Source organism: Nannospalax galili, unplaced genomic scaffold (genome assembly GCF_000622305.1).
Source record: "Nannospalax galili isolate Female #2095 unplaced genomic scaffold, S.galili_v1.0 scaffold443, whole genome shotgun sequence".
Lineage (NCBI taxonomy): Eukaryota > Metazoa > Chordata > Mammalia > Rodentia > Spalacidae > Nannospalax > Nannospalax galili.
This window is the reverse complement of record NW_008352479.1, coordinates 778,606-795,828: the sequence shown is the minus strand read 5'-3', so window position 1 is coordinate 795,828 and position 17,223 is coordinate 778,606. Positions and strand designations below refer to the sequence as shown.

Here is a 17,223-nt window from a genome sequence, read left to right as displayed (position 1 = left end):
AAAGCATATCTAGGGTTGAAGATACACTTAAGAAACAAAACCAGAAACAGCACGTGCATAGAGGGAGCTGCACTGCACTTTGGCTGTCCTGCCTGTGTAGTCTCGACTGACTACAGAGGTACTAGCGGGCTAGCAGGAAAATGATCTCTTATGGAAAATCCTTAAAAGGACAGTTAAAAATACTTAATGTGGGGCTGGAGGGATGGCTCAGTGGTAAAGAGCACTTGCTGCTCCTGCAGAGGACCTGGGTTTGGTTCCTGGCACCCACATCGGGTAGCTCACAATCATCTGTAACTCCAGCTCCAGGGGATCTGATTCCCTCTTCTGACTGCCAAGGGACTGCACTTATGTGTCCAACACCCCCATTTACACAAAATAACAATCTTTAAAAATTGAACATTTCTGATTCTTTGCACTGTGTAGATTTTGTCATTGGCTATTGGGTCCATCGTTTATTAGTGTAGAAATGACGGCACAAGCTTTAAAAGTTTATTTCTAGGATACTGTCTTTGTTGTTAAGTATTTCCTGCTATTCAGAAAAGAATCTAGATCTGATGTCTGACACAGGTGAGGATGTCAGGAACAGATGCTACACGTGTGGATGTGTGGGTCTGGCTTCTGCTGTATAATATGTCCTTACTGTAAGGAACAGACATGTGCTGGGGTGCAAGAGACCCTGGAGTATAGGGACTTGCGGTCTCTGGCTGCTGCCCATATGGTCACAAGCATCTTACAACCGCCAGGTGTGACTTTAGGAAAGTAACCAAGCTAATTCAAGCCCCTTCACTTTGGGGCACTGTAAGACTCAACAGCTTAAAAAGGGCTATGTGTTACAGATGTTGATGTGAGTTCTGTTACCAAAGGCAGAAGTAGAACATTCTAGAATAAAGCAGGAGGAGCAGAGGCAGAAGTGAATCACAATGTCACCTTCAGATGTGTCAAGATAAACAACTAACTACCTATTAAAATCTCTTTTGTGGCTGGGTGGGCCAGTTGTCCCACACAGTCACACATCCACCCAGATTAATTGGAAGGACAGCTGAACAGTCATACTGTAGCCATCAAGACTCCAAACAGCACTTGAGAAATCCACAGACCAACCCAAGGCTGCTTAACACCTTTACTTGGAGCCAGGCTGTGGTGGTACACATCTGTAATCTCAGCACTTGGAACAGGAAGCTGGGAGGATCAGGAGTTCGAAAGTCATGTTTGACTACCCAGGGTATTGGAGGCCAGCCTGGGCTTCATGAGACCTTGCCTCAGAAAACAAAACAAGCAAACAACAAAAGGCCATTACTTATTCCGTCTAGCCCATCCACGCTCTTCCAGCTGGGCAGAGCAGATTCCTCCTGCAGATGCTTGCCACGGTCCCTGGGCTGCCTCGACGAAGCCTCCACGGAGCAGGTCTTCATAGCATCTTCTGTGGTGAATGAGAATGCAGACTGGGACCGCTGTGGAAAGAAGAGAGGGGCTGGGTGAGCTCAGAGCACAGCCCTGGGATGAGGGCCTTAGACTTAGGAGTAGACAGAGTGCAGAGGTCACGTTTCATAGTGGGGCTAAGAGCTGCAAGTTCCTTTTTACCCAGGCTCACTCGGTGGCATACGGCATATGGCGAGTGAAAACTCCCTCAAGGGTTAACTCCACGTGGCTCCTTTGCATCCAGCCACTCTACTTCTAATGCTGTGTATACAGCTTCTCTGGGCCACACAAGAACCAACACATCTTTTCTCAAAGACCGCCAAAGCTAAAGACAAAGCTATAGAACCACATAGATGCTATAACACAAGAGCGAGCAAAGGATGGTCAGTCCGCAGATCCGGGACTCCTGCAACATGTGTTCGTTTGGTCCCTGAATGAAAGGAAGGATAAGCTCTAACCTAAGAGGTGGATGTGCGGTCGGAGGACTGGCAGGAAGTATTTCTGAACTGGAGCATGTGCACGCTAATCCCCTGTCTGAATACAGAGAACCTCATCAAACACAAGACAGAGATTTCCCTTTGCCATTGGATGAAGGAACTGTATTTTGTTGATTATGGATTTTGATCTTCGCTTTGTTTTTTACTATTGACAGGCTTAGGAGGGGAAGGACTTACTGCAAAGCCACTGAAAGCATCTATGAGAACCAGGTAACTCCTCTCTAGCACGCTGCCTCCCCCTGCTGGCTGATGTCACCACTGACAGCCCTACACTTTCTACTCATGTAACTCATGAGCATTCTGCCTCTCCAGCCGCAGGGCCTTAGCAAGGAAACACAGTGTGCTCTCTCAGAGAACAGTGAGCAGGCATGGATTGGCGCTGGACAGAGGAGCCACCATCCCTGGGCTGGAATTCCATCCCTGCCACAGCACCTTGGCCAAAGGTCTGGAAATAACCTCTTGCCCTGCATAAGTGACAGCTTCAAAAATGTTTCAGGGTTGCAGAGATGGCTCAGATTGTAGAGTGCTTGCCTTGAAAGCATGAGTATCTGGGCTCAATACCCAGAACACACATAAAGTCAGGTGTGGTGGCACTTACTTGTAATCCCAGCTCTGAGGAGGCAGAGGTAGGAGCAAACTTTAGGCTAGCGAGAGATGTTGTCTCAAAAAACAAAGTGGGAGGCTTCTGAGGAATAACTCCTGAACTGACCTCTGACCTCCACACACAGCTACACACACGTGTGTGTATATGCAACTGCACACATGCAGAGAGAGAGAGAGAGAGAGAGAGAGAGAGAGAGAGAGAGAGAGAGAGAGAGAGAGAGAGAGAACAAAAAGCAAAACAGCATGATTTGAGTGACACCACTGAAGTTAACTAGAATTTGGGAAGGGCAGGTGCATTCGGTGGTCTTGACCCCTAAGAGTTCTTAGTCTGAGAAAAGGCAGAGGCAGATGTGGCTTCATGACCAGTGTGTCCATCACTGCAGGACAGGCGACTCAGAAGCTCTCAGATCCTGGGCCCCTAGCTTACTGCTGGGGTTGTGGTGGAAGCCAGTTTGGGCTCAGAGTCACAGGCAATCTTTACACCCCAACCCCCACCCCCAAAAAGGAAAAACACCTCAGGGGTGTACATGAGGAAGATGAGTTTAAAATTGGGAGGGGTGAGTGGCAAGAGAAACAACAAAATAACACTTCTTCCATCATGCACAGCCAGGCTCTACTTAGACATAAGAAGCCATGAGTCTCCTCCTTCATTCCCAAGATGCAGCAGGAGCCATCCCCATCCCTAGAATCTGGACCAACTCTGATGAGCAGGATCATGAAGCAGGGCATTCACGGCATCATCTGCTATTTTGCCAAATCTTTGACAACTAGTAAGAGACTTTTAAAGAGCCAAGCAATCAAAGCTAGTGGTCAGCAAGCAGATGGAGTGAATGCCCTTCTGAGGCAAACCTCCACATGTAGGGGATTTGCCGCTGGTGCCTACTCCACCCTGGAAGGGGCAAGGCTTTTTCTGTGTGGTCTGTAATCACATGAGTTTTCCATGCCGATGGCTGTACATGGACTAGCTGGCTCATCTACAAACCACGAGCTTGTGGAAGGCAGGAATGGTCTTCTGTGTGAAGTCCTCAGTCCCACGTGTACAACTGAATTTTTAAGACATACAGCAGCTCTGATCCTTTAGGAGCTGACAACCCAGCTGCCAACTGCTATATGACTGTGGCCGAAGAGAATCATTTTGCTGGTGGAAGGTGAGTGGCTTCTCACTGTAAGTCGCTGAGTACATGTTTCAAAAAGGGAGACACCTAGAAAAGCTGAATTGCGTAGAAGAAGCTCAGACCAGCTGAGCGACCTGGAAAGGACCTGCTCCAACCTGTTGAGCTACCTGCAGGTTATGCAGTGCGCTCCAGGGTTCCTGCTTTTGTGAGCTGTCACCCATGCTGGATGGAGCAGGCTTTGGTGATGCAGCTGTCTTTGAGTCATCTCTACTTCTGTAAGTAACCCCTCACCTGTACCCCTAAAGTAACCCCAATAAAACTCATTAGTTAACTTCCCCCAACTGGGGCTAGAGAGTTAGTTCAGTGGTTAAGAATACTGGCTGCTCTTACAGAGGGCCTGGGTTCTGTTCCCAGCACCCACATGGCGATTAACAATGGCCTGTAACTCCAGTTTCAGGGGATTTAATGCCCACTCCTGGCCTCTGTCAGCTTTGCAAACATGGACGCACTTATATATTTGCAGACAAAACACTCATCTATATTAAAAATAAAAAGGGAACAAATTAAATTTGATACTTCATCTTGCAGTGTCTCCAACTATATTTTATATGGATATGTGTGCGTTTGCAGGAAGTGCTCTCCTCCCTTACAAAAGCCAAGATCCACAAATCAAAATCCCTCCTTGGTCACAGCAGGGAAGACAGGTTCTATGTTTGTTAGAGTTGGGGATATCAAGCCTTTATAGTTCATTTCACGAAAACTATGGCTTGACACTAGAAAAAACAAAACAAACAAAGCAAAACATATACCCTGACAGCCACAAAAGGTCCAACAGAACTGTCTCTAAGTCCTGGGACCCTGTTGCCTCAGAATCTCCAACCAGGATTGAAAAGTCTGTTCTGGGCCCATAAGATGTCTCAGCAGGTAAAGATGCTTGCCACCAAGCCTGATGGCTTGAGTTCGATACCTGGAACACACACGGTGGAAGGAGAGAATCGACTCACAAAGCACCTCACAAAGCACAAAGGTGTGGTTCCCCGCCCTGCCTTTTTTTTTGTCTTTTTAAAGCAGGGTCTCCCTGTAGCCCCAGCTGTCCTGGAACTCACTATGTAGACGAGGCTGGCCTTGAACTTACAGAGATCCACCTGCCTCTGCCTCCCAAGTGCTGGGACTACAGGCGTGCACCACCACACCCAGCTAACAAATGTAAATTAAAAAAAAAAAGCCGACTGTGACTAGTAATAATCAGATATATAGAGATTAGAAACGCATGTGCATCTTAGTGTCAATTGTATTAAAAATGAATTTTCCTGTATGAAACTGTATTTTAATAATGAAATGGAGATCTTTTTTAAAGTTTAAAACCTCATTTAACTTTATGTCTTATAGGGTTGATATGGAGTACAATATTGTGTAACTATTAATTCAACTGTAAACCTAAAGATTTACAGCCAATTTTGAAAGAGACGCATCTTAGCTCTGGAAATTGTTATTGAATATGTCAATGCTGTTGTAATGAAATGCCTCTTCTAATTATATGGTTATTAAATAAATAATTTTTTTTAAAAAAGCCAGTCTGAGACCTGGAAAGGTTTTCCCTCACTTCATTGCAATGAACACTGGTTCCAGCAGATGGCGCTGCATCAACGTTTTCACTCACCAGCTGGGTTCGCCTCTATGAACCCCGGGAAGTCGGGAAGTTGTGGAATTCTTCAGTAATTGGTTTTCTCCTCATTCTGGCTGAGCCTTCCTGGCTCACTCTTTCTTTCCCAGCCTCTGCGGCATCATAATTTTTTTTTTTTTTTTTTTTTTTTTTTTTTTTTTTTTTTTCCCACTTGAGGGTCTGTGTTAGAAGCAAGGGTGGATGCAATGGAAGAACTGGCCTGGAGAGGGCTGGGGAAGCTGGGCCCATGACAGTTGGTACACCTGTGACACCTAGATTTGGAGATTTGAGCTTTCTAATAAGCTCAGCCTTTTTAATCTATAGGCACTGGCTAATGGGTGGTACGTTGGTGGGCGGTGAAAGGCAGTGCTGTGGGATCTTGGGAGGGGGAAGTTTAACAATTCTAAGGCTCTATTTTCTCACCTTAAGGAGGTCAGTGTGAAAAAGCACAGACAAAGCATTGGGAAAAACGTGAGCATTGGTAAATGCTACCGCTGACCCAGTGCAGCGTACCCTCTCTCAACCTGGTTGGGGATGCATGGATAAACTGAATCAGGTGGAATACCTTCCCCACAGCAGGTGGATGGTCAAAGAACAGAGGCAAGGGATGAGCTTGGATCTGTTTGGTTCGGGGCCCATCTTCTTCCATTCTTGCCTCCTCAGTGTGTGGTGGACACCCTCTACTGACAGCTCAGGAACCATGTGCTCCAGACCTGGGAAGATCTGATCTGAACCTGCAGCTTTGGGTGAGATGCCAGCGCCCCTGATCACAAGGGACTCCCCCTCCCTCTGCAGCTGTTGCCTCTGCTGTGTGGGCAGCAGCCATACAGACTACTGAGATCTCTTGGGGGTGATGAAGTACTGTCTAACAGCCATTGTGAAGAGGACAGGTGCTTGGTCACTCCGTACACAGTGTCTAGCCCCTGCTGTCATCATCAGCCTAACCCAGAGGGTGTCTTTTGACACACCACCCAGAGATAACAGAGCCTCTGGGGACTCTGCACCCTACACTCTGACAGGTGGGTTGAACTGACCTTCTCCTGATAGACAACCACACAACCAGGGAGGAAATTAGAAATGGAATAGGCTTGGCTGGTGGTACACACCTTTAATCCCAGCAGTTGGGAGGCAGAGGCAGGTAAATCAATGAGAGTTCAAGGGGTCACATAATGACACCCTGTCTCAAAACAAGTGAAAAACAAGCAAAAGGGACGAATAGAATGAAGTTTCTTTAAGAGAACAGAGGAGGAACCCTGTTTGAAAGAGGATGAATTCGAATTTTGTGCTTTGCAGTTGGTCCAAACAGTGCAAGGTTCTGGGATTCTGTACACTGATTCCTGAACCATGGGTATTCAAGTTTACTGGGAGGCTGCAGAGACTGCAGGAAGCCCTGCCAGGTGACAGTAGGGGAGGATCCTCCACAGTAGCCTTTATTAAGGTACCTTAAAGACGCCATTGTGTGTTTTGTGTGTGTGTGTGTGTGTGTGTGTACATGTGTTAGTGTGTGTAAAGGCCAGAGGACAACATCAGGTGTCATTCCTCAGGACCTGTCCACCTTTGTTTTTGAGACAGGGCTGCTCACTGGCCTGGTTCTGCTAGAACGAGGTAAGGACTTGGATACCCTATCTCCACTCCAGACCCTTAGTGAGCACTCTGACTGGATAGGCAACACCTGTATTTCTCCTTTCATAGCCTCTGCTGGATATGTCTGGATTGTCTGGATGCTTTCTGGGATGATAGCAAGCATTCTATTTTGCACCACACTAGGCACCAGCAGTATTAAGTACTCAAAATATAACCAAAGATATGACTTTGAATGTTACTTTATTTTGCAACTTATACCCACTGTAGTGCAGAGTGCAGCCCCAGAACCTCTAAGCTTCAAGAGACTATGGAGATAAATCATGGATTGCAATTTACAGAGACAGAAGGTAATCAGGGGCATTGGAGCAGGTAAAGAACTCAAATCCAGGCCCTATCAGTTAATTAGCTGTGTGACTTCTGGTTAATACTTTAGCCTTAGTTCTTCATCTGTAAAATGGGTCTAACAGTGCCTGCATTCCAGAAACTAGCAAAATAAAACAAGGAAAACCCCTCAGAAAGTAGAAGAGAGGGGTAGGTGGGGGGAGATTGGAAGGATGGCTAGACCTGGCAAATGCACAATGTTTGCATGTTGGAAATATCTCAGTGAGTTACATTAGTTTGTGCAATTAATGTGTATAATAATCATGATAAAATACCTGCATCCTACACTGTAGTGTGGAATAAAATAAACAACCAGATGAACAAACCTGGTGCCTGTTCCTTAACCATTGACTGCCAAGCTCTTTCCCGACTTGGATTCTATGGCATGGAGCCTCAGCCTTTATTCTCAGAGTCAGGTCATGTTACTTAGGGCAACTCCCCATGAATAAAAGTGTGTGTAGAAGAAGATTAAAAAATGTGCTTCTCTTGACTGATATTATTGACAGAAGTATGCTGTTTCTATATTGCAAACCACAAGATGGTGAAAATTCAGGGAGAGAAGGATGCACTTGATCAAATTGTCTAAATTGGGCTGGAGAGATATTTGAGTGGTTAAAAACAATTACTGTTCGTGCAGAGGACCTAAGTTCAGTTCCCAGTTCCGATGTCAGGCAGCTCAGAACTGTAACTCCAATTCCAGAGGATTCAATGCCCTCTGCTGGCCTCTTTTGGCACTGCACCCCCCCACATACACACAACTTAAAATTGTCCAAGTTAAAGGTGAAGGTGCAGTAAGGGGTGCTGGATGATAGCTCGGTCCCTCTGCTAAGGTGCCTGTGATCTTGGTGATTAAAATGGTGTGCCTGGAGGATTCCTCAGTCAAGTGGGCACTGAGTGGTGCATCCTCTCTGGGGCTTTCCAAGCTGAGACCATGGGAGCCTCCAGCTCCTTCCATAAGCTTTAAGTCCAGGGAAGGTGGACAGAGTTTGCCAAGCGTTGTGTATCAGACCTTCCAAAGATGCTTTAGATTGAGCACTGGGCATCTATTATGATTTATGTCTGTCCCAGAATCTAGAAATAAATAATATTCTGCTGTTTACCTCAAGAAAAAGAAAAGTAGGAACTGTCTACATCTTGTGCAGACTGGCAGCAAAGCTTCAGCCTGAGTTATATTTCATGTAAGGCAGGCATTTGGCAAGACAGGTTTTCTAGCTTGCAGATATTTATTTTAGCAAACCAAATAGGCATCCTCTGAGACTGTGGCATGTGCCTCTCAAAGCGCTCTCCATGCAAACAGCCCCAGGCCATGCCTGCAGCAGGTGGATGAGTGCTTCTCAGCAAGCTGTGGGCCCAGGGGAGAATCCCCTTGGAAACAGTCCTTGCTACCCACATCAAGCCACTTTCTTTCAAGGCTTGGCCAAAGAGTACACATAAGATGCCGTGGCTGTCCTGTAGTTTAAGGTGTTTTTCTAGAGTGATTTCCTCCTAATTAAAACATTCTTTCCTAGAAAAGGATGAAGGCTCGTGAGACTTAGGAAGGTAAGAAAACTTCAGAGTCTCAGAAAGCTCATAAGGTCACAAGAACGGCAAGACACCTTCCCAATGTGACTTAAGCAGGAAGCAATTGCTGGGGTGAGGAGACTCTCACCAGTGGAGCTGCTTACAAGTTGGGCAGGAAGCTCCAGGGATGCAGCTTCTGTGGGTTATTGCCCGTATTTGGGTGGACTTTTCAGTGATGCTGTTGAGTCACCATGCTCCTGTTAGTAATCCCAATAAACTCACTGGTTCACTAAATTGGACTTTGGTGGCGTTGTTTATTTGGTCTGCTGTTGGTGCCCTATCTGGGGTTAATAGTTTGTTTACACCACCCAACAAGAGTGGACTCTGATAGCTCATAATTGCTGCTGTCTAGGGCATTCTGACTCACATCATGACCGCCCATTGTCCTACACTGTTAGTAACTCCCAACCCATGTCTGCAAGGTTTAGGAGGATGGAGGATCACCGTTTCCAGCTTTAAGCACGTGCAGGACATGAAGGCCTGTGCACCTTTGGTGGGAAAGCAGGCATTCCATAGGCAGATCTTCCTGAAAATGGGAGACAGCAGAGTGTAGGGCATTTGGAGTGGAGAGAGCTGGGCTCTGGTACTAGATCCACCATTTAGTTCCAGTGGCTCTGGCAAGGCTGGAACCTTAAGTAAGACCCAGCTTCTCTTAGTGTTGTCTCCCAATCTCGGCTGACCACAGCCCCTCCGGTCCTGCCAATCACACTGTGAATTTCTGCAAAGCGGACACCATAGGCTCTACTTAGCTTATTCTTAGTGCTGAACATATAGCCTTGGCATAGTAGACAAGGACAGTGTGTTGACAAGAGGAGGCTCTGCAGTCAAGTCAGAGATGTTAAGTCTCAGGGTCACAGTGCAATTTCTCGTCAACCCCACATATCTGGTGGGTGGCAAGGACAGGGAATTTATGAAGTGCAGTCACCTGGAACCACATAGCTCCTCTCCACTCTGACACATAGGGTGGATGCTGTGGACCCCCGGGGGCGGGAACAGAGGGTGCACACTGCCAGTCCTCTGTATGACTTTGAAGTTTGGAAGTGCTTCTGTGTGGTATCCTGTTCCTGCTCCCTGCTCTAACTGTGGAAACCTACAGCTAACAGCCTCTGTGTTTCTGGCCTGCCTTGTGCCCTCGGTTACCTTCAGGGAGCCTCCTCTACTGGGCTTATGTCAGTCAGTTATAAAGGAAGTATAGGTATAGCAAGGCCACTGTGAGCTGTGACTCAGCTCTTGACTTAATTTCAGGTGGTGGACAAAAAGGCCACTCCACATGGTGATGTCCCTGTGTGTCCTTATGCACCACTGTGGTGGTGGAAAGGCAGCAGCAGTCATCCCACCATCATTTCTTGGTTTTAGTACAGGGAGTGATCTTGGTTGTAACAATGCACATTGCCTCCATAAAGCTATTTTTTTTCTCTCAGAGGACTCAGTACAACACTTTTTAGAATGAATAAAAATGCATCTTTGGGGATCACTGTGGGAGAGGGGTACAGAAAGATTCTAAGAGCCAGGGATGGTAGATGAATATAAGGAAACTTTTCTGGACACAACTGGGCAGTTGCACACACGAACTGACAGTGCTTTTGATAATATGCACAAGACCTGGTCGAGCTCAAGCCAAGCAAACACTCAGTATGGATGGAGGCGATGGACAGGACGAGCCCTTATTGTGGAACTTTTGGGAACTGATAGCTGCTGGGAGGAGAGGTAGTTTCTTTAAGGGTGTGATGCTGAATAGCTTGACCAGGTCCTGAGCACAGACCCACACCTAAGAACATTTTGGGAGCACAAATTAGCCTCAATAGACCTTAAAAAGAACAATAAAGGATGTGGAGTTGGGGCTGGTGGGGATGGAGATGGGGGAGGGAGTCTGAATATGATCAAAACACACTGTATAAAATTCTCAAAGAAACAATACAAATATTAAAAAAGAAAATGCAGCCTATGGGGGATATGCTGGGGAGATGGTGCAGTTGGTAAAGTGTTTGTCTTGATCCCAAGAATCCGCATTATAAAAGGTTGGCAGAGTGGGGCATGCCTATAATTCCAGTGCTGGGGAGGTGGAGACAGGGGAATTCCTGGGTCTGACAGCTGGCTTAGCTGAATTGGTGAGTTCCAGACCAGTGAGGACCTGTTTTCAAAAAACAAGGTGGGGGTCTGGAGAGATGGTTCAGTGGTTAAGAACACTGGCTGCTCTTGCAGAGGACCTGGGTTTGGTTCCTAGCACCCATATGTTGGCTCACAACCCACCATAACTCCAGTTCTGAGGGATCTGATGCCCTCCTCTGATCTCCATGGGCATTGCATGACACGGGTGCACTTATTTGCATGTAGGCAGTACATTCATACATATAAAACAAAAATAATAAATATTAAAAAATCCAAGGTGGAGACAGCCTGAGAGGGCGGGTTCTGACCTCCATCTGTATAGTGGCTGTGATCTCAGCAGACCACCAGGAGAATGCCTGTTCCAGCCTCCCTCTGGCATAGGGGCTGGGGCTGAGAACCAAGGGGACTGCCTGGGAGTGCCCGGATCCTGCCTCCGCATGGTGCTATCAAAATGCCTGAAAGTAAATCCTGAATCTATCACTCTCGAGTCCAACCTTGGCAGACAAAAGAAAAATGAGGAACCCAATAGAGGGATGCTTTTGGAAGCCCTCCTCAAGAAATTCCAATGGACTCTCATATGAACATTTGAAATTTGCCCTGTTCTGAGTTTTTTCTAGTTCCCTGTCTAGAACTCATAATGCTAATGACTCTTATCTTTACTTCTCCTTCACATCTCCTATTCACCAGTCAAGGACTTTCTTTTCCCCGTACAGATAAGAGTTATACAATTTTGGAGTCTTTTAGATAGACCCACTGTCCTAGTTTGTTTCTCCATTGCTGTGACAAAACATTCTGATCAATACCAACTTGGGAAGGAAAGGGTTTATTTAGCTTACATATCCCGGTCACAGTTCATCAGGGAGCCCAAGGTAGGAACTCAGGGCAGGAACCTGGAGACAGGAGCTAGAGCACAGGCCATGGAGGAATGCTGCTTACTGGCTTGCTCCCCTGGCCCCTGCTCAGCCTGCTTTCTTATGCAACACAGGCCCACCTGCCCAGGGGTGGCACCACCCACAGTGGGCTGGGTCCTCCCACATCACTCAACAATCAGGAAGGTGCCCCATGGACATGGCCACAGGCCAGTCCAATGGAGGAAATTCCCCAATTGAGGCTCCCTCAACCCAGGTGTGTCAAGTTGACACTAAAGCCATCCAGTACAATTGAGTCCTTGTCAACTTGACATACAAACACATCACTATTAAACCATAACCTTTCCAATTCTTATGCACAAGATATGATGTTAACATTAATATCACAACATAAGACAGTACAACCTTAAAAACCCCAGAGTTCTTTAAAAAATCCAAACATTTAGAAGTCCTCAGTCTGTTTTAACTGTGGGTAGGCTTCTGTAAAATTCAAAACAAGTACTGTCTTATTTCAAAGGGAAGAATCGGGCACACCTAAGCAAAACCAAAGTCCAGCAAAGTAGCTCAAGGCTGGAAATCTGGGATTCACTCACGATCTTCTGGGATCCAAAGGGTTCTGACAGCTCCACTGCTCTGACTCTGCAGTCCACAGCACACTCAGCTCATCTCGCAGACCCAGGCCAGCTCCATTCCACACCTACTGCTGTCCTTGGTGGTTGCCCCACGGTCCCAGCATCTCCAAAAAGCTGGGGTCTCCACTGAAACTGAGGCTATGCCATCACCAGTGGCCTCTTCTTGCCTCTTGGGGTTCAAAACCCCAGATTCTCTCCATGACCCCTTCAATCCTGAGGTCTTCATTGCAACTGAAGCTGCACTTTCACCTATGGCCTTTCCTGGCCTCTCAGAATGCCAAGCCTCAGCTGCTCTCTGTGAACCCTTTACACTTTCAACACCAGAACCATGCAGGAGACTCTTACACATTACCAAGTCCTGTTTCCAGCTTGAGATAGAGGCTCGGGTCCCCTCTGTGTGCTGACCCTGAGGAAATACCTTCTAGAAGGCTTCACCACAATGATGCTGGTCTCTTGTTACTTACAGCTGATTTTTCAGCCCCAGCTAACCAGTATCAATTGTCCCAGTAAAGCAAAGGTTTTGCTTCAGTTTCTGGTCTCTTCTTAATCACAGCTGATTCTTCAGGCCCAGCTGACCAGAACCCACAGATTCTCAATTCAAAACCTCACATAAACAGCCCTGATAGTCTCTGCTTCCCTTTGAAGCTTCACAAGCCAGGCCTCCATCGTCTACAACTCTCAACATAACTGTTCCAAGCTCCACAGCAACAAACTCTAAGCACACAATGGCTTTTCTAGCCCAAGCTCCAAACACTTCCACAGTCCTCCAATGTCAGGTCTGTCACAGCAGTGCCCCACTCTCTGGTACCAATTTCTGTCCTAGTTTGTTTCTCCATTGCTGTGACAAAACATTCTGATCAGTACCAACTTGGGAAGGAAAGGGTTTATTTAGCTTACATATCCTGGGTCACAGTTCATCAGGGAGCCCAAGGTAGAAACTCAGGGCAGGAACCTGGAGGCAGGAGCTGGAGCACAGGCCATGGAGGAATGCTGCTTACTGGCTTGCTCCCCTGGCCTCTGCTCAGCCTGCTTTCTTATGCAACACAGGCCCACCTGCCCAGGGGTGGCACCGCCCACAGTGGGCTGGGCCCTCCCACATCACTCAACAATCAAGACGGTGTCCCATGAACATGGCCACAGGCCAGTCCAATGAAAAAAATTCCTCAATTGAGGCTCCCTCAACCCAAGTGTGCCAAGTTGACACTGAAGCTATCCGGCACACTCACTGAAGGGGTACCCTGATTGCCTCACCCTGTGTCTCTGTTCAGCATGGAAAAAGACAGAGCAGTCTGTGTCCTGATTCCCTATCCACAATCTGGGTAACCCCTTCAGAGGATGGCGTGATAAGAACAGGAGGTAGGAAATGGCTAGGCAGTTAGTGTAAAACGTTCCGAAGAAAAGTAGCCAATTTATTGTCCTTGGGCCTCTTAGGAACATACTCAGTTCCCAAGGCCAAAAATGTCAAAAGTATTTGGGTGCTCTTACCTAATCCTTAAAAGATTTTACAGTTACCTCTTCAGAGGGGGGAATGTTAGAGTAGCAAAAAGCCCCCCAAAAAAGAAAAGAAGAAAGAGTACATGAAGTTATCAGAAAAAAGTGATGGGGCGATATGGGAGGAGTTGGAGGGGAGGGAGTGGGCATGGATTCGATCAACACACCTTATATGCTTATATACCTGTATGAAATTCTCAGTAAAGTATTTAAAAAAATCCCAGGTGGATGGTGCTTGAGAAATGACACCTGAGGTTGATCTCTGGCCTTCAATGCATACCTGCACACATGTGCATGCACACCTGCACACATGTACATGCACAATGAGGCCTATGGGCATCTTCATTTTCCCTAAGTTCATCTCCATGCAAAAACCAGCTCTACGCAATCTGCACTTTCTCTCAGCCTCTCGTACTCCTGTACCCCACCTGGGCCCCTTCCACATTCCTTGCTCTCTTCCAGGACCCAAAGCGTAAGAGTCAACTACAGATGGCAAAGTGCTGTCCCTCCTTCTGTAGGAAGACAGCTCCAACGCACGTGTGCAGGGTCTGTGTAGGGCGGCAGCACTGTGGTGACTCACCCAGAGGGTGGCATGTGCTCGGCGTCCTCCTGGGGGCGCTGTGCTCCTCTCACCCCTGGCCTTCATGTTGCAGCTGCGGGGCTGTAGCCACTCTGGGTCCTCCTCTGCCTGTGGCTCAGCTTTGTTCTTCTGCTTTCTTATGATCTATGCAAACAAGGATAAGTGACTGGAGAAGCTTGCAGAGGCTAGTGCAGTAGCTGGGATTATCTTTGGGATTTTTTTCTAGGCTTCTTTTTTTTTTTTCAAGAGCTTCATTTCAACAGAACACTAGTTTGTTTCAGATCTGCCCTGGGCACATACAGCCTTTGTCACCTACAGCTCATTACAGTTGACCAACGTGGACATCCTTTTTTTAATCTGTAGGCTCTGACAATCAATCTCCCTCACAGATACCCCAAACCACTGATGGGGTTGGGGTAAAGTGCTTTCTGTGTAAACATGGGAACCTGAATTCAATCCTAAGAATCTTTGTAAGAAAAAGCAAACAAACAGGTGTTGGGGTACACACTTGTAATCCTAGCACTGGGGAGGCACAGACAGGGGGATCTCTGGGGCTCACTGGTTAGCCTGCATAGCCTAATTTGTGAGACCCATGTCCCAGCCCTAGGTGGACGGAGTCTGAGGGATGACAACTGAGGTTGTCCCCTGGTCTCTGTACATGTGTGTGAGCACACACAGAGAAACACAGATACACAGACACACACCCACACACACCATTGGTATACAAGTCTCTAATATAAAACAGTACAGTGCTTAGAACCTGTAGATGTCTCCCAGTATATTTCAGATCATCTTTAGATCACATAGAGTACCTAATACAATATAAGTTCTACTTAAGGGGCTGGAGAGATGGCTCAGTGACTAAGAGCACTGGCTGCTCTTGCAGAAGACCTGGGTTTGATTCCTAGCACCCACATGGTGGCTAACAACCATCTGTAACTCTAGTTCCAAGGGATCCAACACCCTCTTCTGACCTCTGTAGGCACTGCACACAACACAGGTGCACTTACATGCAGTCATACATATAAAATAAAAATAATAAATAAAATATCAAAAAATAAGTGCTAAATGGTTGTTATACTTAATTGTTTGGGTGAAAAATAGAAACTAGTCTATACATGTTCAATAACGACACAGCTGTATCAGGCATAACTACGTGCCAGGTGCCAGGTAAATGGCAGTCAAACTGTGAGTGCAAGGAGGGACTAGGCAGAAAACTACAGCAGGGGTAGTTGCTCATGTAGACTCAGCTTGCTGCTTATAACAGCAGGTTTGACCTGTCCTTTTTGGAACCTTCTAGAATTTTTTTCTATGTGTTTTTGCCATGGTGGGTAGGCTCTGTAAAGGAGGAGCCTGTGGGTACAGAGGGCTAACTGACCTTTTCCTGCCATGCACAGCTTTTCTATGGAAGCACCTATTGCTCTGCATTAGACCCTGTGCTAGGTACTGCGTATGTTTTGTACCACTTGTTCCTTGGAATAATTTAAGAGATGCCCACTGCACTTCTCCCCGTTCCACAGATTAGGACATGAGCCCAGGGAGATTCAGGTGTTAGCTACAGTTGCCCAGCTCATTAGTGGTGCAGCTGGATCTCAAATGCTGTGCCTCTTGGCTTTCGGTCCTGATTTGACGAAGTGTCTGGAAGCCCTAAAACATGTCGGGTCCCCTTGTCAGGCAGAGATAGCTTTGGCTCCAGCTTCTTTGCACCATGCAGATTTAGTGGGCTCACTGATGCAGTGGGTGCTGGGCTCTTAACTTCTACAGATGGAACAGCCAAGAAAATGGCCAAGCCACCAAAATAGGTTATTCTTCACTGGGCTTCTATATATTTACTTACTTATTTGTGTGTGTGTACATGTTTGTGTGTACATACATGCATATATGCATGGGTGTGGATACCAGAGATCAATTGTGGGCATCTTCTTCAATCAAGCCCCACCTTTTTTTTTTTTTTTTTTGAGACAGCATCTCACACTGCATATTGCTAGTATGGCTGGCCTGGCTAGCCAGTGAGTCCTAGGAATCCACCTGCATCTTCCTGGGATTATAGCATCTATCTGGAGTCCCCATGCTTGGCTTTTTTATGTAGATTCTAGGGACTGAACTCAGGTTTCATGATGGCATAGCAAGTACTCTACTGACTGAATCATCTCCCCAGCCCCCAATGAGCCTCTAGACCACACAGCCTTGAGGAAAGAAGCAATAATGAATGAAAGTGGCTGCCCAGGGGTGGGTGTCAGTCCAATCAAGCCCCATCTGCAGGGTATCTGTATTTTCTCAGCTGGGCTTTGGAATTCTTGGGGACAGTGGCTGCCCATGCCTATCTTCCTCCACTCTGTCATTTTCCTCTCCAATCTTCTATGTCGGGTTCAAGAAGAGGATCAAGGCCAGGTGTGGTGGCACACGCCTTTGATCCCAGCACTCTGGAGGCAGAGGCAGGCAGATCTCTGTGAGTTCAAGCCCAGCCTGGTCTACATAGGGAGTTCCAGGCCAGCTAGTGCTATAGGGAGACCCTGTCTCAAAACTACCAAAGGGAAAAAAGAGAGGATCATTTGTTTGCTTAGTTCACAGGTCTCTAGCAGCAAAAGTGCTGAATCTGAACCTGACATCCTGTGAACTGTGATTAAGAGAACTCTGGGCTCGATGTCCTTGAGCTATGATTGGAGTCTTCGGATGCCAAGAGGTCCTTGTGAGCAAGGTATGTGAACAGGGCATGGGTC

General features: G+C 46.9%; 1 protein-coding gene across 3 annotated transcripts in view; it reads right to left on the bottom strand.

Moving 5' to 3' along the window:
* Positions 1-17,223, bottom strand: part of Myrip (myosin VIIA and Rab interacting protein) — a 362,410-nt gene that overhangs the window by 78,439 nt on the left and 266,748 nt on the right. For all 3 annotated transcript variants that reach the window (XM_008849427.2, XM_008849430.2, XM_029554258.1), the window contains 2 exons: positions 14,504-14,647; positions 1,298-1,451 (listed from right to left, as the gene is read on the bottom strand). In XM_008849427.2, the coding sequence (XP_008847649.1) occupies positions 1,298-1,451; positions 14,504-14,647 (298 nt within the window). The remainder of the gene's footprint in view (positions 1-1,297; positions 1,452-14,503; positions 14,648-17,223) is intronic.